At 42.9% G+C, this 24,056-nt stretch overlaps 2 protein-coding genes across 2 annotated transcripts; one reads left to right on the forward strand and one right to left on the reverse strand.

Annotated features, from left to right (window-relative positions):
* Positions 1–729: 729 nt before the first annotated feature.
* Positions 730–7,678, forward strand: LOC139470232 (uncharacterized). The gene is made up of 6 exons (XM_071252553.1): positions 730–955; positions 2,540–2,636; positions 3,213–3,343; positions 5,971–6,052; positions 6,544–6,788; positions 7,466–7,678. Exons 1-6 carry the CDS (start codon positions 801–803, stop codon positions 7,521–7,523), a joined length of 768 nt encoding a protein of 255 aa, XP_071108654.1. The 5' UTR covers positions 730–800; the 3' UTR covers positions 7,524–7,678.
* A 1,042-nt stretch (positions 7,679–8,720) lies between these two features.
* On the reverse strand, positions 8,721–22,757 carry LOC139470460 (solute carrier family 28 member 3-like). Its single transcript, XM_071252867.1, has 11 exons — positions 22,701–22,757; positions 21,420–21,835; positions 20,284–20,422; positions 17,916–18,107; positions 16,010–16,171; positions 15,348–15,473; positions 14,910–15,040; positions 13,473–13,641; positions 11,342–11,599; positions 10,578–10,758; positions 8,721–8,749 (listed from the first exon to the last, which is right to left on the reverse strand). Exons 1-11 carry the CDS (start codon positions 22,755–22,757, stop codon positions 8,721–8,723), a joined length of 1,860 nt encoding a protein of 619 aa, XP_071108968.1.
* Between the last annotated feature and the right edge of the window lie 1,299 nt (positions 22,758–24,056).

The raw sequence follows: 24,056 nt of genomic DNA on the forward strand, positions 1-24,056 counted from the left end.
CAGTGGATTCAGAGGAGATAGTATTTGAAGACAGGTACCCAATACACCCTTTGAAAACCTTGAATCCAATATGGTTGCCTAACCACGTGTCCAATGACCAAAGTCAAAGAACATAACATGTCAAGCAGCTCAAGCATCAGATACATGCAAGGTTTCAAAGTAAACGGACAAACGGTTGTGGAGCAACAGGGCAAAATATATCGTCAAAAAATACTTGTTTTTCAGTTATCTGCCCTTGGTCTTTGGGCCTATGGTCTTGGCTTTTTGGCGGGCACTAGTACCCAACGGTCTACAAACACGCACAAAATTTGAACAAAATCGAGCTAGTGGTTATTTTGCTAGGGCAGGTACAAAAATCGGCGGAATAATAAATAATAATAATAATAATAATAAATAATAATAATAATAATAATAAATCGAACGATTACAATAGGGCTCTACAGCCTTTCGGCTTGGAGCCCTAATAATAAATCGAACGATTACAATAGGGCTCTACAGCCTTTCGGCTTGGAGCCCTAAATATCATTTGAATAAACGCATGAGTGAGTGAGATATATCACGAATTATCTACATAACTAATTGCGACAATACTTATTCGCTGATTCACCAGCCTTCCGGTTATCAAGCACAGCGATTCAAGCACAGTCCGCGGCTATCTTGTGTTCGAGCGTCACTGATATCCGTCTCTTATCACTGATACTGACAGCAAGTACAGGGACCTATAGCATACATTGGTCATACACACCCTCATCATCAACAGTCTGTCACGGTTATCAGACAGCAGTGCTCCCCGAGCCAGGATGACATGTAACGTAAACTTGGGTGTGGTTTTAATGATATTAATTCTGCCGCTTAACACTGATGCTGCCGTTAATAAGGTCTACGAGTGTCGCCTCCTGGCATCGGGTGGCTTGATTGACCTGAACCCCTTGTCCAACCTAGATAACACTCCAAGGTAAGTTACAATTCTTTTTTTATAATGGTCTTTTGCATCGCCAATACATCACAGATTTGTCAACACGCCTTACCTCCATTCACACGTTTTTAGAACGGTCTTAACCATCGCGAATACTTCACAGATTTGTTAACACGCCTTACCTCCATTCACGCGTTTTTAGAAGGGTCTTACCCACCGCGAATACTTCACAGATTTGTTAACATGCCGTGTCTCAATTCACACGTTTTTTGGACGGTCTTACCCATCGCGAATACTTCACAGATTTGTTAACACACCTAACCTCTATTCACACGTTTTTAGAACGGTCTTACCCATCACGAATACTTCACACATTTGTTAACACGCCTTACCTCTATTCATACGTTTTTAGAACGGTCTTACCCATCGCGAATACTTCACACATTTGTTAACACGCCTAACCTCCATTCACACGTTCTTTTAGAACGGTCTTACCCATCGCGAATACTTCACAGATTTGTTAGCACGCCGTGTCTCCATTCACACGGTTTAAGAACGGTCTTACCCATCACGAATACTTCACACATTTGTTAACACGCCTTACCTCTATTCATACGTTTTTAGAACGGTCTTACCCATCGCGAATACTTCACACATTTGTTAACACGCCTAACCTCCATTCACACGTTCTTTTAGAACGGTCTTACCCATCGCGAATACTTCACACATTTGTTAACACGCCTTACCTCCATTCACACGTTTTTTTAGAACGGTCTTACCCATCGCGAATACTTCACAGATTTGTTAACACGCCTTACGTCTATTCACACGGTTTTAGAACGGTCTTACCCACCGCGAATACTTCACAGATTTGTTAACAGGCCTTACCTCCATTCACACGTTTTAAGAACGGTCTTACCCATCGCGAATACTTCACAGATTTGTTAGAACGCTGTGTCTCCATTCACACGGTTTAAGAACGGTCTTACCCACCGCGAATACTTCACAGATTTGTTAACACGCCTAACCTCCATTCACACGTTTTAAGAACGGTCTTAACCATCGCGAATACTTCACAGATTTGTTAACACGCATAACCTCCATTCACACGTTTAAGAACGGTCTTACCTATCGCGATTACTTCACACATTTGTTAACACGCCTTACCACCATTCACACGTTTTAAGAACGGTCTTACCCATCGCGAATACTTCACAGATTTGTTAGCACGCCGTGTCTCCATCACCCTTGAACGGACGATGTGCAGAGACAATTTGAAGTCCAGCATTTCAATGAGGGTGTTCATAACTCAGGGAGGCTATACGAGTCCGTCTCGGTGACTGAGTTGTGAGAGAATTCTACCGTTTCCTAACATAGAAGCAGAATGAAGATCAGTTTGCTGCAAGACTGGCAGATGTTGCACGAGGATCACGGCGGTTTGTACGGTTGAATCTTAGCGCTCAATGTCTGAGCACTGCTGGTTTTTCCCTCGATGGAACCAGGAAGTGACCTGATTCTTTGATCAAAGGACCGATTTCCCCACAGTCGGATGTATTTCGGATGTGGTGGGGGAGAATTGTGCTGTATACAAAACCATCAAGTATTGACGATGATTCTTTCCAGATTTCATGACATTCCCGACAATGCTGCATCCAACTTCATGTACTCTTGGAATCCTTGTGCGCCATTCAGTGAAGGCAACGGCTGCCAAGGCGTGGAGGTGAGGCAGGTGTCTTTAACAATGTGAGTGAGTGAGTGAGTGAGTGTTTTACAAGCTAATAGATGTCGCGGGTCCCATTTGATACTTTATCTATTTATTACGAAAAGAAATCATAATCTGACCCCGATCATTTTTCAAATAAAGACTATGCAGTTCTACCTTTTGGACGGCGATAAAACAAATAGAGCATTTAGATCTTTTATCCCAGTGTGATTGCTTAGTTCTGTACCATTTTAGTCGCTTTGTTTGTCATGTCATTTAATGTATACAATCTGTTAGCACTTTCACATGTACAGAGTAAGTGAGTGAGTATTGTTTTACGCCGCTTTTAGCAATATGCTAGAAATATCACGGCGGGGGACACCAGAAATTCACACAAGGTACCCATGTCGGGAATCGAACCCGGGTCTTTGGGTTGTCAAGCGAACGTTGTCATCGTGCTGATTCGGCGTAAAACAACAATAAACCGAGGACATTAACCTCCTAGTGTGTTACAATTATTTGAAAAAAGTTCATCATCATCGAAATGTATCCGTCTTATGATGAATGAATTTTACATAAACTTGTACAATTCAGCTGTGTCAAATTTCCCCGACAACTGACGAGGCCCATGTATTGGGTAAGGGAGGCGACTCCAGATTCGTGTTTGAAAACCCAGGAAGGGTGTTCTTTGTCTACAGCATACTCTCCGACCTAGGTCAAACAAGGTAAGAGTTCTTCCTATCACACATGGGATCACGGGTGGCCCAGTCGTCTAAGGCACTGCAATTCGCTTTGCAGGGTTGCATCCCTTAGGCATGTCAGTAACCTATGACGATCGCCTAAATTATGTTTCTAGGTTTGTCAGCACTATACCCGTGCTCGTGGGTTTCCCCAAAGAGGTAAAAGTCTGAGACCTTGAATACTGTTGAAGGGGCGTTAAACCCATGTCGCTCACTCATTCACTCCTATCACTCAGACCTTGGCACCTGAAGCAAACATGACCATTCCCATAAAACAAAATAAAATAAAAAACACAACAAAAGGGAAACAAAAAACAAAGGCCCTTTTTTCCTGGTAATAAGTACGCAGCTTATGTAATAACCCTATTTCACATAATATGGTTTCCGATTTTGGTTAGCAAGTGATTAATATTGTGATTCTACGTTATCATTGAGTGAGTGAGTATGGTTTTACGCCGCTTTTAGCAATATTCCAGCAATATCACGGCGGGGGACACCAGAAATGGGCTTCACACATTGTACCCATGTCGGGAATCGATCCCGGGTCTTCGGCGTGACGAGCGAACACTTAAACCACCAGGCTACCCGACCGCCCCTTATTTTTTAGAAGTATTATAATAGTGAACATGGTCAGTTCAGTAATCGCTGTGAGGAACCCGTTTTGTGGGGGAATGCACTTTTAAATACTTATTACTTAAAAAGAGTACAACATATTTTGTACCTGTGATACATTAGGCTTTGGTGTGTACAATTCATGACTATCATTGAAGTATGGAAATTTGAAACTGTGCTGATATTCTTCAGTATTTACAGCACACACGTTGCACATTTCTCCATGGGTTGGGGTGTTATTGTGACACCATGTTCTAAACAGCATTGCTGAGACAGAGGACATGCACAATAGGTAGTGCACTTGTTGTAATCAGATTTCTAAGTAATGCCTTTAGAAGAATTTCAGTACACTGCCGATAATTATGAAGACGTGTACGTTACACCAGACATTACTTCCCATAAATATGTATTCCACTGGAGCGAGAGATAGACGATGACGTGGACAGAATCAGTCGTTCAGATTGTCCGATGTTAACGTTATTGAGGTTGCATGAATAGAAAATACATTCGGACTTTCGCTTTCGCGATCTCTTCAGGTCGTACCGGGTGACCAATAAGGGATGTCCTCAGATCTACATGTAGCGGCAATAACATCTGAATTGACTTCCAGTTTTCCCCTGCAAATGTAACATTAAAAGGTGGATATTCTTCTTAGATTTTACATTTTCAAAATCCCTGATTTCACATACATGTGAAAGATTTGTTTAGCCATGGCAATAAAATATTTAATAGATAGAATATATAAGTATCTATCTTTAGATCAGAGCTTGATTACATACATCTTTGACGGAGATTGAAGTAACCTTGTAAGATGTTCATATTCACCAACCTATTCCAGTCAGCCTCAGTTCATCATAAAATATAAGATTCAGTAAGTTGACCTTTTCGAAATTAATAGGGCTTGTCAAACATTTCTAAGTCTAACAAACAAACCCAACAATTGTGAAAGTGTTTTTAATATTATTATTCAACGCACTACATAATACACTCCTCATATTGACAGTAAAGTTTTTCAATTCCAGTCAGGAAGATGTTTTCTGAAGCCACCCTGAAAACCCCATTCAACGCAGCTTTGTGGGCGTCATAGCGTTTTCCACGAAGGTGTTCTTTTAGTTTAGGAAATAGGTGGAAATCCATTGGTGCCGGGTCTGGCGAGTATGGAGGGTGAGGAAGCTCTTCGAACCCACCATTGTCGCACTTTTCTCTCAAGTCAAAAACTTGATGACTGCTCGGTTCTCGGTCTTTTCCATTTCTGTGTCCATTTGGAACCCTGTCACGTTCAAATGGCTGTCACTGATATACAAACGGCCTCAGCAGACCACATACACTTGCAATGGACTACTCAAACAATTCACCTCATTGACTAGTTCACTCTGTTATTGTCCAAAGTTGAAAGTTAACGGCCCTCGTTTTATGAAATGCAAAGTAGTAATGGATAGATGGATCGTAGTGTCCAGAGACGAGACCCAGAGTCAAGATGTATTTCTCCACTATTATAATTTAAGGAGTAGGATTCAATATCATTCAAGTACAAATTGGGCGATAAATTTAAACCTGAAAAGCAATGGACATTCCTCTCAGTTACTTCCATTTACGGAAACACATGAGCTAATTCATCATAAATCGATTAAATAACCGATTTCCCAGCAATCTCTTGCACTACTAATTTGTTCCAGAATTCACTAAACCAAACGCTGTCAAAAGTATTCTTCAAATCAAAAAAGTAAACATAACATATTTCAATATTTAAATAGTTCAATTAAACAACACAAGGTTATATTAACAGAATATTTCTGTCGGAAACATGCTTGTACTTCGTACTCCTTAAGTTTGTTTCCAAACTACTCATGTTTTCTACCAATTACATGTATACAACTTGTAAATGGTTTATTAACTCTTTTGGTTGGTTGATGATTCTGGGAGTTGCTTACCAAACATTAAATGTATATATTTGGGTTCCGCTGTCATAGTTAACGTCAGGTGTTTGGTTTGTGTTGCAGAGAGACGTATATTGAACTGGTGTGTAACGCTTCAGTTGAGGCTCAACTTGTCTTTCAGGGAGAAAACCCAGTATTGAAATATGTGAGCATACTTTTCATGATTTTGACTTGAAACAAATAACAATGTTGTACAGATTGCTATATATGATACTTTATTTTCGATAAGGTTTTCGACCGCATCGGTGGTGTAAAGGGCAGAGTGTCTGCCCAGAGAGAGGAAGGACTGTTTCGATGCCCGGCCGCGCCATACCAAAAGACGTTAATAGATGGTACTTGTTATTACCCTGCCTGGCGCGTGTCAATAAGGGGCTAAAACAAGGACTGGTCGGCTCGGAGTCAGTATACTGTGTCTGAGTGGAGTATTCATGTTAAACTGCGGCATGGCATCTCAGTAAAGTACGGTTATAACGAACTCAAAGGGACTACTAATTTTAGTTCGTTATAACCGTAGTTCGTTATAAGCATATATACAGCATAGCTACAGCAAATAGTCGGGACCAAAAAAGTAAGTTCGTTATATCCGTCAGTTCGTTATAAGCGTGTTCGTTATAACCGTAGTTCACTGTATTTCAGCACATGGCACTGACAAGCAAGTACGCATGTCCCAAGCCTGTGCCTACCAACAGCACAACGTCGCCTGTAACCACGACCCACAGCAGCCCCGTGACATCCCCATCCACGACCCCCAGCAGTCCAGTGACACCCCGATCCACGACCCCCAGCAGTCCAGTGCCACCCCCCTCCCCGGCCCCCACGTCAACCCCAGGGCCAAACATCTTCAACTTGGAGACAATAACAATACTCCTGGCATGCATATTGTAAGTACTGGAATATTAATGTCATTAATACAAGTATATTTACGTGTAGTCATGTGGCCGCCTCTGTGGTCTAGAGAGCGGAAGGTTCGGGGTTCGATCCGCGGCCGCGTCATACCAAAAGACGTTTAAAGATGGTACTTGTTGTTACCCTGTCTGGCGCTCGGCATTAAGGGGCTAAAACAAGGACTGGTCGGCTCAGAGTCAGTATACTGTGTCTGAGTGGGGTATTCATGTTAAACTGCGGCATGGTATCTCAGTGGGCTAGCACTATAAATCGGCATCAGTCCAGACTAGTACAGCCACACAAACACAAACACGTACATGCACGTCGGAAATCTAAATTTTCCATTTCCATAATCTGAAAACTGTAGATGTTCAAATGTGGTCAAAACATTTGGGGGGGGGGGGGGGGGGGGGGAGGGCTAGTTACTTTTGCACATAAGTGTATCACATAATACTAACTCAATAAGTCAGGAGATGTTGAAGGGATGTTGAAGTAACGTCTCCGAACTTCCGCAGGTATTTATTCACAAGAGCATACATTTTGACGACATTATTGTAAAAAAATGCCTGAATTTGGTAGAATCAAAGTCGCCATAAAGAAACTGTTTAAGGATCAGCTCGAGGCTCTCAAATAAAATATAAGCATTATTCACTCCTACATTTTAACATTTCAGTCTGTCGCTCGTCTTCCTTCTTTTCCTGGTCTTCATTGGTCTCATCACTCGGCGTTAAAAGATTCCAAACAACAGTTCGAAACATTCTCCCCACTCGACTCTTTCCGTCACCCGGGGGCCGCCATTCGGGTGTTCCCGGACACGAGTGGTCACGAGGACAGTACGAAACCCCAACCATTGAAACAACGAATCAATAAATTATCTAACGACAAAGGCGTGTTGTTGCCGATATCAATATTAATCGAATAGAAAAAGAAAGAAATTACCATCGACAAATATAACATTGCTGCACTTTGTGTGTTTTTTTAAATAAAGAATTTAAACCTAAAAAATCCGGACGTTACCAATCCAAATCGTCAGGGTTAACATATGTCCGGATTAACGAATCACGGGTACAGAATAATATCCCAGATCGTCCGGATGTTGGGATTTCCGCATTAACGGGTGTCCGGACTAGCAAGGTTTCACTGGACACCCTACACCGCGAATTGAATGTTGTTCCAGCAATATGACGGTGGCCGGTGAATAGTCAAGAACAATGAATGACAGTAGAAATGTCCAGGGCCCACTTGCACAAAGCGATCTTAGCGCTAAGATGATCGTAACTCCCATACTTTAACATAGGCTTACAATGATCGTAGCGCTAAGATCGCCTTGTGCAAGTGGGCCCAGATCCGCCCCTGCAGATTCCAACACTTATATAATGAGTGAGTGAGTTGGGTTTAACGCCGCTTTTAATACTATTCCAGTTATATCGGCGTGTCAGCTTAATGTGGGAGGAAAGCACGAAGTGATGCAGGTCTCAGACGTTTACCACTTCGGTGAAACCCACGAGCACGGGTATGGTGCTGACAAACCTAGAAACATAATCGGGGCGAACCGGGATTCAAACCCACGATCATAGGTTTCTGGCGTGCCCAAGTGACGCAACTCTGCACAGCGCAACTCTGCACAGCGAATCGCGGCGCCTAGCGCCTTAGACGAATGGGCCACCCATGCCCCAAATGTGTCTATAAGTTCATCATAGGTCTCTGCATTCCTCAAACAACCCCCTTGAATACTTGAAAATTGAGACTGATAACATGTGTGATGTTTATTTAAACACCTCTCTGATGTCGTCAAATCGGAACATCAACGATCAAACGTAGCTTCGAATCTCCCAACCAGTAGGCACAGGTGTATCGAAAAATATATTGTGCATCCGGGTCCAATATCCTTCATCCGGGTCACACCTACTCTTTCCATCTTGGGAGGTTTATACAAGTGATTCATCATACAACATGCCTGAAAAATCAATAATACAAGTGAATTATAGGGTGGTGATTATGGAGTGGGTTGTGATGGGAGAGATGGGTTTGGATGGTATTATGAGGTGAGATAGGGCGGGGCGGGGCGGGGCGGGGCGGGGCGGGGCGGGGCGGGGCGGGGCGGGGCGGGGCGGGGCGGGGCGAAATTGGTTTGGATGGTATAATGAGGTGAGATAGGGCGGGGCGGGGCGGGGAGAGATGGGTTTGGATGGTATAATGAGGTGAGATAGGGCGGGACGGGGCGGGGCGGGGCGGGGCGGGGCGGGGAGAGATGGGTTTGGATGGTATTATGAGTTGAGATAGGGCGGGGCGGGCGGGGCGGGGCGGGGCGGGGCAATGGGTTTGGATGGTGGTATAGGGTGAGATGGGTTGGGTTGATGTTGTGAGTGAGTGAGTGAGTGAGAGTGATTTTACGCCGCTTTTAGCAATATTCCAGCAATATCACGGCGGGGGACACCAGAAATGGGCTTCACACATTGTATCCATGCCGGAATCGATCCCGGGTCTTCGGCGTGACGAGCGAACGCTTTAAGCACTAGGCTACCCGACCGCCCGGTTGATGTTGTGAGGTAAGATGGGTTGAGATGGGTTGAAATGGTGTCATGGGGTAACATCGGTTTGGATGATGCTACGGGGTGAGATGGCATGGGATGGTGTTATGGGGTGAGATAAGGCGGTGCGAGTCGAGTTAGCGATGGGGTGAGGCGCATTTTGCAATATTCCAACAATATCACGCGGAGGATGCCATAAAGGGACTCCACACATTGTACCATGTGGGGATTCGACGCGACAGGCTGAGATGAGAAGAGATGGGTTACGATGGTGGTGACTGGGATGATGGAGGCCGGAGAGACTCAAGGGCAAGGAAGGACACAGAAACACATGCAAATACACGTTAAAACATCAAAACTGAACAAAGAACAACAAAACCATTGTACCAAAAATGAATCGAAAAAAGGACAGTACTGTACAACAAAGCGATCTGAGCGCAACGACTGTCGTACGTTTATGTTATGACACAAGGATGACGTCTTAGTGCCAGTGTCACTTTATGGAACGTGTGACATTGAAAATGGACCCGCGTTGAAAAGTGATCCGAGAGTCAGTATTCAACGTTGAAAACATACCCGGTCTCAATTTTCAACAGACCAGGGTCAATTTTTAACAGCTGAAAAGTGACACTGTCAGCTTACCAAGGCACGTCCCCACGCATCGAATGCAAATAGTGCTTTTAATGGTAGTGTTTTTTTAACTAATCCTATTGATACTAACTTCTAACAATATTGTTTATTCGTCTGTGAAGTGGGATTCATTAAAATAATACGGGGTTTCTAATTACGGCTTCCAGATTGTAGATAATATTTTCGGATATTCATCTTCGACCAGACCCCACACCCCAACCACACACACACGATGTCCCTCCTCTCTCTCTCTCTCTCTCTCTCTCTCTCTCTCTCTCTCTCTCTCTCTCTCTCTCTCTCTCTCTGCACCAATTTAGACGTATTGCCAAATATAATGGAGTCTTCTGGTAAGCAGAAAAATACACAAGTCATACTTCAACGGAGTCACTTTTCAACGCGAGGCCCGGGTCACTATTTAACGACTTGGTAAGCTGACAGGGTCATTTTTCAACTGTTGAAAATTGACCCTGGTCTGTTGAAAACTGAGACGGGGTATGTTTTAAACGTTGAATAATGACTCCCGGGTCACTTTTCAACGCGGGTTCATTTTCGATGTCACACCGGCAAGGCCAGACTTGAGTTTCCGTTTATCGAGTGTTTTAATTCTGTCATGGTCACACATACCTGCGATACACGCTGTCATGTAGCAGGCCAGCTGGCCGGTGACGTTTGCACGTGCGATGTATCTGGATATGGTGCGTCTTCTTCCAGGAATCAAGGTACAGAACACTCCCAGGGTCACTCCGATAGCAGCCAGATGGTTCTGGCCACAGAACGCGTACGTCCCTATCACTTCAGATCGTTTCTGGGAGCAAGAAAATGTCAATGATCAAGATCAACGATTGTATCCTCTACTATTTGAGTGTGCTTGGTTAATGCGTCGAGGAATATAATTTCAGTTGCATCACGGCGTGTCAGTTGGTAAGAGATAAGCCAAAAGTACAAGTTTTTAATTTGTCGTTTTGGTGAAACCAACGAGCGCTGGGATGGAACTGACAAGCAGAGGATCATAGTCAGGGCAAATGACGATCAACGTTTTGTGACACTGCTAAAAGACTATTGATAGCACCAAGTACATTTATGGTATGTCTTCACATAAATGAGAGTAGATGACAAGAAAAGATTATATTATATTTGAGAATTGACTTCCATACACTCACTCACTCTTTCACTCACTCTTTCAGGCAGTCGGGTAGATTTGTGGTTAAAGTGATTGCTTGTCACGCCGAAGACCCGGGTTTGATTCCCGACATGGGTACAATGTGTGAAGCCCATTTCTGGTGTCCCCCGCTGTGATATTGCTGGAATATTGCTAAAAGCGGCGTAAAAAAACATACTCACTCTTTCACTCTCTCATACACTCACTCACTCACTGCCTCACTACATACCGTCAGTATCCCCCCTGCCAGCGTTCTGTTGGTCAAGTCCAGTACGATATCTCGGTTCTCCCAATGCCAAGTCCCGTTAGTTGAGGCCATGTACTGCTCCAACGCCTGGCGGTTCTTGATTAGCTTCCCAAACAGTTGGTAGCCGTAAAATGAGTTTGCAAATGTCTTAATGCCGAACAGCTCACCAATCTTCAAGACGTCCGAGCTCGAGAATCCCATGATGTACACGATGGGATAGAAACCATATGAGCACAGGAACTGAAACAAAATACAATACCGTGTTCACACCGCTGTTATCAGAACCCCTCTCAAACCGATGCGTTGCACGTGTCACTAGCGGAGAGGGGTGTTCATGTTTTAATGTTTCATTAGCAGAGTGTTCTATGAGATGCAAGTGTCACTAGCAGAGTGTTCTATGAGATGCAAGTGTCACTAGCGGAGTGTTCTATGAGATGCAAGTGTCACTAGCGGAGTGTTCTATGAGTTCCATGAGTCACTAGCGGAGTGTTCTATGAGATCCAAGTGTCACTAGCGAAGTGTTCTATGAATTCCAAGTGTCACTAGCGAAGTGTTCTATGAATTCCACGTGGCACTAGCGAAGTGTTCTATGAATTCCACGTGGCACTAGCGGAGTGTTCTATGAATTCCACGTGGCACTAGCGGAGTGTTCTATGAATTCCACGTGGCACTAGCGGAGTGTTCTATGAATTCCACGTGGCACTAGCGGAGTGTTCTATGAATTCCACGAGTCACTAGCGGAGTGTTATATGAGATGCAAGTGTCACTAGCGAAGTGTTCTATGAATTCCACGTGGCACTAGCGGAGTGTTCTATGAATTCCACGTGGCACTAGCGGAGTGTTCTATGAATTCCACGTGTCACTAGCGGAGTGTTCTATGTGCTCCAAGTGTCACTACCTGAGTGTTTTATGAGTTGCATGTGACATTAGCGCCCTGAATATATCCGAGTTAATTAATAAGGAAAGAAAGTCTTTGGGGTATACAGCAATTTAAAACATATTTTGTATCACAGATAACAGGATATCGACATTTCACAGTGAAGTCTTACTACCGACTGACTATTTGTATTGCACCTAATGTGTGTAATCTGATCCACTTAACTTTAAGTGCCGGCTACAAGATACCTACTATACATGATGACCTCCAGGATAGAGATATCTTTAGGGTTGTTTTTAACACCACAGTCATAACTATTCCAGCTGACGTCAGTAAATAACCTAGTCTTTCACGGAAACTAGTGATTAATATCAGACCCGTGAAGATTCCGGGGTAGAATAGGTCTTCAGCAACCCATACTTGCCGTAAAAGACGACTATGCTTGTCGTAAAAGGCGACTTACGGGATCGGGTGGTCAGGCTCGCTGACTTGGTTGATACATTACTCGTTCCCAATTGCGTGGATCGATGCTCATGATGTCAATCACTGGATTGTCTTATTTTACAGACCGCCGTCATATAGCTGGAATATTGCTGACTGCGGCGTTAAACAACAAACAAACAAAGATAAATATCATGATCAACGTCCAATGCTCCTGGGATACAAGGACACGCAATAGATCCAACCTTATCATTGGATCCACTGGGTCGTCCAGAACGTGGACCTGTTCTAACCTGGAACGTTTGACTGAACCGAGGACTATTCGATGTTACCTTAGCCATATAACTATTTATTACATGCGCAGAATTAGCTCCACTATTTCTGCTATGATAGTCAAATGTAAATATATGCAAATCTGTATGTAAATGATTGTCTGTAGACTAACATTTAGTCTCTGAAATTTTATATTACACAATATCCCTCTTGACTCTAAAAATAAAATAAAAATCCCTATGCTGAGCTAGCTTGAGTTGGCTAGACTTGCTTTTGTATGCATTTCTAGATTATTTTTTTTTTATAAAATAAATATATTCCACGGTCATGGTGTGGAATAGAGCTAGCTTGAAGTGGCTGGACATGCTTTTGTGTGCATTTCTAAATTATTATTTTTTCATGAAATAAATATATTCCACGGTGCAGGACTAGATTATCTGATGAACAAGTGTTTGTTCTACGTTCATATAACCCTCTTACACGGCAACAGACAGTCTTAACAATAGCAGATTAGACCATTACCTCAAACGACAGGCCAGACACGCCCACTCTGTCCCCGAACCACAGCAGCGTGGAGTCAACGAAGTCGATGATCGCCATGTAGATGATCTGGTTGACGATCACACTTGCAATAATCGGTATAGATTCTTTAGCACCTTCTGACACGGCTTCTAGAAGGTTGTGGAACTTACTGTAGATCATTATTAAAGCTGTGTTATTACCTTGGGAAAAAACCCTGAAGATCCATCCGCATTAGAATACATTTTCGGCACCCCACGCTTGGCGTAAGAAGCGACAGACCGTCGTCATACAGCTGGAATATTGTTGAATGTGGCAATTTTGCCTCCCAAGCACCTAATAACGTTTGGAGATCACATAAGGGATCGCAATAAAATCTGACGGTAACACACTAGGAGCAGGGTATGACAGACTACAGCCTACTTGGGATGATGACCACGTGGGGCGATGACCAACTGTCTGACTGTTTGGAACATCATTGTCATCATCATCATCATCATCATCATCATTATTATTTATAGATTAAAATTTGAAAAATGCAGGAAAGAGGGTTTGGGTGTTCCTGGCATAGTCAGGCTGATTAGGCTCATCATCAGCTCAGGACCCTTGCCCCCTCTACACGCAGCCCAGACAGAGAATGGGACTTCTCCCAGGAAGCGCTGCCTGTCAAACCCACCCAGAATTTTTGGAGAATGTGAAGACTCCCCAACACTGCAGCCTTCTGCATTACCCAGATTGTCAGGAGGGCTGTATTCCCTGTGGCAAAGCCGGGTACTCTCCCAATGTCAGTCAACAGATTGGGAGGTACAAAACCTAAGGCACCGAAAACAATGGCGAGTCGGACAACTTGGTACTTGGGATGCAAGCGTGACATTTCGAAAGCGAGGTCTGCATATTTGCCATGTTTTTCCTCAATCTTTTCAATAACATTAGTGTCAAAGGGGACAGAAAATGCAATAATATTAGTGATTTCATTGGATTTATCAAAAAGTACAAGATCAGGTTTGTTGGACTGGATACGTCTGAGACTGCATACGGGTCTATTCCAAAGGATTTTGTATTCATCAATTTCCATGACGCCCTCTATATATTCCGTGTCGTACCATGGATTGACCTCTATGTCAAAACCACAAGCATGGCGAAGACGGTAATAAAATGATCGAGCCACACTATCATGTCGTTGAAGGTACTGTGTTTGTGTCAAAGCTGGGCATCCACTGACGATGTGCTGGACAGTCTAATTAAATTCATTGCATGATCTACATTTCATATTTACATTTTGGTGCAAAATCACGCATTGACGGTTTCGAGTAGGAAGTGACTGGCCCTGAGCAGCAACATTTGTACTCTGCCCGAAGTTTGCCGTTTATATAGGCATTCTGGAGTTTGTCCGTAATCTGCATCCCTAAGTACGTATAGACTTGGTCGAATGTGACTCACGGTACGGGGATGTTGTAGGCGTCGCTTGGTTGGACCCTGGTCCACTGTGTTTCCGGCACAATCAACTTGGACATGGCCAGGGCGGCAGGCGCGGACATGACGCTGGCAGCCAGCAGGTGATTGGCTGGCGCCTGGCAATAACAGAACGACGTCATTCAACAGGAACTTATTCAGGATGAGTCTCTTCTGCGCAGTCTGTAATGTCATGCTGGACGATACATAGAGACATGAAAACGATTATGTACAAACGAATTAGTAATACAAATAACACAACACTATTTCCAGTATTTCGCAAAAAGTATAAAAGAGTGTAAAACGTCATATTTGGGTATGCGTTGTTTAGTTACGGAATACTGTTTCTTCGATGGGAACTAACGAAAACAACAATAATAATAAGACTACAGTTGAACATGATAATAATTCATTGCTGGTACCAACCCCAAACGATGTTAGCATTCCAAATATCGTCCCTGCAATGCTTGCGAATCCAGCCGCCATGACAGCATGCAGTTCAGACGGTGTGAGCAGAGGAAGGAAGGGCTTGATGGCAAGAGGCGATTCCGCCTGACAATGACATACTTGCATAAACCGCCGCCTCTTAAAACAACTCGCATTTATAATCTGTTAAAATGTTTAATGCCATAACCAGCAAAGCTATATCACGGTGTATATATTCTTAGCCATATTTCAGGTACATCGCGACCAGTCAAATATCATCATCAACATTACGACAGCGATATCATTAGCACTTAAATGTAATCAGCAATATTAGACAGATTTTTTCAAGACGGCATGTTGTCAGCAATATTACAGCTAAACGGACTGTCAATGAAAGTATAGACCCCTGTTTGATGGTGGCTAAACATGAAACACACAAGAAATGGTTATCGGATAGTGATACGGGTATCATAGTTGTTTTATCGACCTTACGTCTGCACCGTTTCGGCAAATGTTTTCAGCCAAGTAGCGTTTTGATACCGTTTGAATTTTTTCAGTCGAATCCAATTCTCAAGTGTATACTTTCATTTGCCGGGCAGTTTAGATGTATTGAGATACAAAATGAAACATTCGTAAGCTAAAGATACACAAATTGACCTTACTGGCCCAAACACAATGTTGAGTGCTGTGTTGACCGACTCCACTGGGCTGGTGCCCAGACACACAGAAAGCAACCATCCGAAACTGGCCACAAATGCCTGAAGGATCCCGTAGTAGTACAGCACGTTGATAGCCGAGGCGCACAGAAGAATAAATGGCATCACCTGGGAACATAGAACACAAGAATATCAGAGCTAGTTCCACGAATATCAGAACCAGTTCCAAGAATATCAGCACCACTTCCAAGAACATCAGCGCCACTTCCAAGAACATCAGAACTAGTTCAAAGAATATCAGAACAAGCTCCAAGAATATTAGAACTAGCTCCAATATCAGAACTAGTTCCAAGAATATCAGAACTAGCTCCAAGAATATTAGAACTAGCTCCAATATCAGAACCAGCTCCAAGAATATCAGGACTAGCTCCATGAATATCACAACCAGTAACAAAAACATGAGCACCACATCAGCAATTATCATTACAAAGTCTTATTTTCGGTGAAATATTTTTGTGCCTCACGACCGTCAGTGTAAACTGGTATAGTAAATAATGCGAACAGGATCGACTTGAATGGGTTTCACAAGACGGCAACATGATAATCACATTTAATACGAGGAATTAATCCAATAATTTATGCAGACCGCTGGATTGATATTCATTCACTGATGGTTTTGTTGGCATTCTAGGACAAACTATGTCCCCTATGCATGAGTGTGGGTGATAATTTTGTTGATGTTGATGGAACTGATGATGTTAATGTTGATGGAGATGATGACGTTGATGATGATGTTAATAGTGATAGGTCCCCTATGCCCGTGTTGATGGTAATGGCTATGATTATGTTGATGGAGCTAATGATGATGATGATGTGATGGCTGTCAACCACTGGTTCGCCTTACGCAGGCTTCATTATTTACAGGCCGCCGTGATGTAGTTACTGTAGTATATCGCTGACTTTAATATCAAAGAACAACATGTACTATCGCGTACACGGTTTTCCTCTTTCAACCTAAAGCACCCAAAGCAAATATACATCCGTTCATCTGCTTGACGCGATTCGCTGTGCACACTTGCATCCCTTAGGCACGCCAGAAACCTATGATTGTGGGTTCGAATCCCGGTTCGGCCCGATTATGTTTCTGGGTTTGTCAGCACTATACCCGGGCTCGTGGGTTTAACCGAAGTGGTAAACGTCTGAGACCTGCATCACTTCGGGCTTTCCTCCCACATTAAGATGACACGCCGCGATATAATTGGAATACTGTTAATAGCGGCGTTCAACATTATCGAGAAACTGTCTCAACTGTTTGTACTCTGGACCAGACAATCCGATGATTGGCATCATGGGATTCCGTCAGAGCAATTGGGATGCAATGTCATACACCGAGCCATACCACGATCTATTTCGTTGCCTGTTACTTCACTCACAGGCAGCTTGTGACCTTCATTCTTCCCTGGAATCCCGACGGGCCACGAACACAACTAACACACTGGACATGGTTCTTTGTCCAGTTTTAGAAAAGCAAATTACAACACTACATTTAAGACTACTATTATACTAGAACCGTGTCTATTTAGTATAAATTTACATAAGTTTAGAACAGCTCTTTCTTGATTTCGTTGTGGCTCACATGATCTATTTATTGAAACAGTCAGATATATAGGTTGGTTGGTTGGTTGGTTTGTTGTTAAACGCCACACTCAGCAATATTCTAGCTATATGACGGCGGTCTGTAAATAATCGATTCTGGACCAGGAACCAGTGACTGAAATACTGAACGACGATCTACGCGATATGGGTACGCGAAGTCACAAAGTCTAAAAATGTGCTCCCCATTTAAATCTGCCCCTCCTGTGACATACATGAAATATATGGAATCGCAACTGAGGTATTATTACTCACTTACCCGAAATGCAAACATGTGATCTCGATAGTCCTTCCCGAAAACAAACTCAGATCCTTTGTCAGTGTGCTCCAGGAATTCTTCTATTCTTTCTCCGAGCCAACGGAAACCTTCAAACCCGAAACTGGTTCTGAGTATTAGTAGCGCAAAAAGGAACTGGGTGCCGATCCCCCAAAACACCGCATGCCAATTCACCTGAAATTAATTAAAATTATTTTCAACGCATTAAGCCTCATTAGTACTCGTTGAGATTTAACTTGCAATCTTTGCACAATACTTCACTCAGGTTGGATATTAAAAAGGAATATTGAAATGCCCCGCATATATATATATATGTTTATATTCGTTCAAAATATTTCCCATTTTTGAAAGTCCATACTTATGTCAATCCAAGGGAAAGTTTAATAACAATGCTGCAGTTCTCTGAATAAATGATGTAAGCGTTATAAAACATTTAGTAAATTACATTAAAAATTCCATCAGTCTCCGCTCTTCACAATGATAAAGGGCGGTCGGGTAGCCTAGTGGTTAAAGCGTTCGCTCGTCACGCCGAAGACCCGGGTTCGAATCCCGACATGGGTACAATGTGTGAAGCCCATTTCTGGTGTCCCCTGCCGTGATATTGCTGGAATATTGCTAAAAGAGGCGTAAAACCAAACTCACTCACTCACTCACAATGATAAATATTTCCGTCATTAGTTTTAATAGTACTTTGGCCTGAGGCCCTAATACTGAAATAAATAATTGATTGATATTAAAACAGAATTAATCTCGAGAATTAAAGATTGGACAGATTTCCGTTTTTTTCTTTGTGATTTATTATTAATCAGTATAAGGAATCTGGAAATGTTTTTAAGTCAACTTTGTTCTTGCTTTATGATATGCAGTTATGAAAGTCAGGATGCAGTAAACATGCTCTTTGGTTAACATCTAATTTGCTGTTGTCACTGTACGCTAGGATGTACACTGTAGGATGGTACGCTATATTATCGCGGTAGTTAATTTATAATGGATAGTAATGGCGAACGCTTGCAGACATATTAAATATGTCACACGCAAAATGTTCCTTGTTCTTTGTTCAACTTTTATGACATATCGATTAGGATTGATCGATGCTGATTTTCTTCACCGAGCTCGGTACACAAAGTACCTGTCATCAGCGTCTCAAGGGGGGCAACTCTGTATTATCGCGGTATGGCTATTGTGTGCTGTGATACGTGTGGTTTGACACTTCCTGTGTTGGATTATGCATATTCAGTATGCATACGACCTGGGATTGGTCAAGGGACTTCATCCAAAACAAATTGGTTCTTTTCTAATCAATTTCGAATGGAGGTAGGGGTAATTCCTTTTAAAACTTTCCAGAAACTATCATAAAAAAGTCAACGTAGGTACTTGCGAGTAGCCGTGACATACCGCAACGTGTCCTGTATTCGATCAAGCGATAACAACTGGTGTTTTGATTTTTAATAAGTAAACAGTCGACAGGGTGTGTGGCTTTCGAGATTTGCCGATACCGCAATAATATAGAGTCATACTATATATATATAATTAAATTATACTACTCATAGGATTATACATACACTTGACATAATATAAGAATCATGTTTTGTGTCTCATGGAAGGAATAGTGAGTGAGTGAGTGAGTGAGTGAGTGAGTATGGTTTTACGCCGCTTTTAGCAATATTCCAATATTCACGGCGGGGGACACCAGAAATGGGCTTCACACATTGTACCCATGTCGGGAATCGAACCCGGGTCTTCGGCGTGACGAGCGAACGCTTTAACCACTAGGCTACCCGACCGCCCCTGGAAGGAATACAATATCCCTGTCAAAAATGGAGTAGTATATCTGAGTTAACCTGGCCGCAGTTGCCAGACATAATGGTCAAACCAGTCCATGTTACTTCCCACGGCCAACTGATGACGCGGCATTACATATGACGTACGGTCCCTGTAAAACACCAATTCCAGCATGAACTTATGCCCAACGTAAGGTCTTCTGTCCGTGCATCAGTAAGAAATGTGGAATTGTGTTTTGCCAACAGCGTTTGGGATGACAGGTTTTCAGTTTGCTGATGGTGCTTGGTTTCAAATGGCAGCCATGTTGAAATGTCCCTTTGATTAAAGTTTAAGGAAGGTCATGACTGTCTTATGTGGGAGGGGCGGTCGCGTAGCCTAGTGGTTAAAGCGTTCGCTCGTCACGCCGAAGACCCGGGTTCGATTCCCGACATGGGTACACTGTGTGAAGCCCATTTCTTGTGTCCCCCGCCGTGATATTGCTGGAATATTGCTAAAGGCGGCGTAAAACTATACTCACTCACTCACGCACTCTTACGTGGGTTATTATTATCCTATTTTCACTACCTACCCTGTCTGGATGTTTGGATATGATGAATCCCAGGAGAATGAAGAAGACAAGTCCTGCCAGTGAGACAAAGTTCTCCGCCTGAGTCACATTCAATGCCAAGTAGATCGCCATGAAGAGAAGCATCCCTATATACAACAGCCTGCAAAACACGTAGTGGCATAAGGAGTGAGTGAGTGGGTGAGTTGGGTTTAACTCCGCTTTTAAAAGTATTCCAGTTATATCACGGCGTGTCAGCTTAATGTGGGAGGACATCCCGAAGTGATGCAGGTCTCAGACGTTTACCATTTCGGTGAAACCCACGAGCACGGGTATGGTGCTGACAAACCTAGAAACACAATCGGGGCGAACCGGGATTCGAACCCACAATCATAGGTTTCTTGCGTGCCCTAGGGACGCAACTCTGCACAGCGAATCGCGGCGCCTTAGACGACTGGGCCACCCGTGACCCCAGTATGAATCCCGGTTCGCCCCGATTATGTTTCTAGGTTTGTCAGCACCATACCCATCCTCGTGAGTTTCACCGAAGTGGTAAACGTCTGAGACCTGCATCACTTGGGGCTTTCCTCACACATTAAGCTGACACGCCGTGGTATAACTGGAATACTGTTAAAAGCGGCGTTAAATCAACTCACTCACTCTTATACCGTATGTATGCTCGCAGGTGTGCATAGATCGTAGTTACATTGGCGAGTCAATCCATATTACTGATTGCATGGATATGTATCTCCTTATTAATCTCACACTCAATCATCAAATATGTAAAAATGGGTGAGTGAGTGAATTTGTTTAACGCCGCTTTTAACAATATTCCAGTTATATCACGGCGTGTCAGTTTAATGTGGGAGGAAAGCCCCAAGTGATGTAGGTCAATGACGTTTACTAATTGGATGAAACCCACGAGCACGGGTGTTGGAGAATCTAGAAACATAATTGATGCTAACCACTGATCACAGGATCCTGGTGTGCCATGGGGACGTAACTCAGCCAAGCGTCTTAGACGCCTGGACCACTGGAGCCCCTATTTAATCAATAGCACCACATCATCACTACCAATACTTCTTTTGCATTTATGCTCTATAAATGTGGGTGTTTTTAAACCTTTTTTTAAAACAGTCATTTTGCCATAGGATCCTTACCATGTAATTATTCTCTTTATGGACGGGGACATCATAATCTTGCCGGACCATGGAGATAAAAGTTCAAGGACACGAGGTTTGAGCTTGACCTTGGCATAAATCAGGGCAGCAAAACCGGTACCAAAGAGAAGTCTCAGAGAACCTTCATCCCCGAAGGAAAACCTGACACTGAAGCCGACATATACGCTGAAGGCAGCCAATAAGATCAGAGAGCTTATAACTGCAAGCGTATTCTTGTTCCGAATCATCTTCTTGCAAAGAGAAGCTCTGGCCCACCCGAACGCTGCTCCGCATTGTAGATAATATTCTTTATATTCTGATCCTTCGGAAGGAGTGTCCGAAATGGATATATCTATATCTTCTTCCTCATTGTCGAAAGTTGCTTTTGGGCAAGCTATTTCTGGACACAGTGCCTTCTGAAAAATACCTCATTGTTACCATCATCATCATTAAGATTATTATTATGTACGGATTGAAATAACAAATGCAGGAAAGGGGGTTTGGGTGATCCTGACACAGTCAGGATGGTTAAGCTGATCATTAGCTCAGGGCCCTTGCCCCCTCTACACGCAGCCCAGACAGCGAATGGGACTTCTCACAGGAAGCGCTGCCAAGGCAAACCCACCCAGAGCTTTCCGGAGAATGTGAAGACTCCTCAACACTGCAACCTTCTGCATAATCCAGATTGTCAGGAGGCCTGTATTCCTGGTAGCAAACCCGGGTACTCTCCCAATGTCAGTCAACAGATTGGGAGGTACCAAACCTAAGGCACCGAGAACAATGGGGAGTCGGACAACTTGGTACTTGGGATGCAAGCGTGACATTTCGAAGGGGAGGTCTGCATATTTGCCATGTTTTCCCGGAATCTTTCCAATCACACTGGTGTCAAAAGGGATAGAAAATTCAATAATAGAAGGGATTTCATTGGAAAGGACAAGATCAGGTTTGTTTGCCTGGATACGCCTGAAATTGTATTCGGGCCTGTTCGAAAGAATTTTGTATTTATAATTTTCTATGGTGCCCTCTACATATTCTTGGTCGTACTCTGGATGGACCTCTTTTGTAGTAGTAGTAGTAGTAGTAGTAGTAGTAGTAGTAGTAGTAGTAGTAGTAGTAGTAGCAGTAGTAGTCACTGATAGCCAGAAACAGTCATTAATTGTGTCATGAATTACTCCCTTGATTTAAAGAGAGTAATCAATTGATATCAATAAATACCCAGACTGTAATTGTGTGATAGCCGGGCAGTTATTCACAATATAGTAGTGATTTAAAGCAACTTACATCAGGACTTTCTCGTTTGACGAGGGCGAATGTCTCTACAAGCTGTTGTCCAGCCATGATGCCAGACAGTACAAATGCCACGCTACATATGCGTCGGAGCTGTTATATATATCCGTGCATGATTACAAATATACGTGTGAAACCTTGCCTGCAGACTATTTCAACCGGCATTTGTTCTAAAACATATGATATAACCCAAAGTTTTGTTTTAATAACCAATCTAAAACAGCTGGATAGAAAAGAAGGACGATGCAGATTGATATCAGCATATGTATGATAGTAGATGCGTGTTCTGGTGATATTGTTCAATTGCGAGTTATCAGTGGCAATCTTTAATATGTGTTCCATTGTACTTGAGTTTAATTAGTAGTTGTTAGAACGAGATGTGTATGTTCACTTGTGTTGTGTACCTTTTTGAAACTGAAACTCAATAAATATTGTTTCATTCGCTAACCACAAACGTGTTCAGTTAATTGCCGACGGGTCCTCGGTTGGTCTGCGGCGGCCAAAGTCATTCAGAAGTATGACTTCAATGTTGCAATCCGCTGTGTTCGAGGGTTCAAATATTAAATTCGTTCCGATTATGACCCTTCAACTGTCATCATCATAGACAGACCATGATCAGACAGAAATTTTGTTCAAAGTGGCGGTACACCCAACTACACTCTCTCGAGAGAAATACGACTGCAACAACACTGAGGGTAGGAAGTTGTTTGATTAAGGTTACAACTTTCAAGGCCTCAGTAAAGCTTTCAAAACGTTTTATGGTAGACATGTGGAGGACATTTCTAAATTTGACACATCATTGACAAAAATAATGTCCGATGCAATGCCCTATTTTGACTTGCACCATAGCTTTTGAGGCGAACAATTGACTTGCCTTTGCATGTGTTTGTGACGTGTGCCATCGGAGGGGCAGGATAAGCTCACCTTTTCGAGAACACCTGGTATCATTACTATTTGATACTGATTCATAAACACATGCCCATATATATGCATGATATAGTCGGAATTGTACAATCGACTCTGCTTTATGCAGAGATTTCTATTGGATATGGAAAAGGTTTGTCGCTTTGTTTGCATATATCACGTGCGATGCAAACTAAAACGACAGAAGGAAAGTAACAACACAAACCACATTACGTCAATGGGATAAAAACGTAATATAAAAATTGAATGAAAGGAAAATAAATGAGCCAAATGTGTTGACATGTATATCTCCGCAAGTCAGCTTTCAGTTCTTCCCATGTAGGGTTTACAGTTGATTTTCTTATACAAAGGAACAAATGACTCGACACTAAGAATTTCGAATTTCTGTCCCTTGTGAAAGGTTTGGGATATTAATACCATGTGGAT

This window comes from Haliotis cracherodii, unplaced genomic scaffold, assembly GCF_022045235.1.
Source record: "Haliotis cracherodii isolate W230 unplaced genomic scaffold, xgHalCrac1.p SCAF_20, whole genome shotgun sequence".
Lineage (NCBI taxonomy): Eukaryota > Metazoa > Mollusca > Gastropoda > Lepetellida > Haliotidae > Haliotis > Haliotis cracherodii.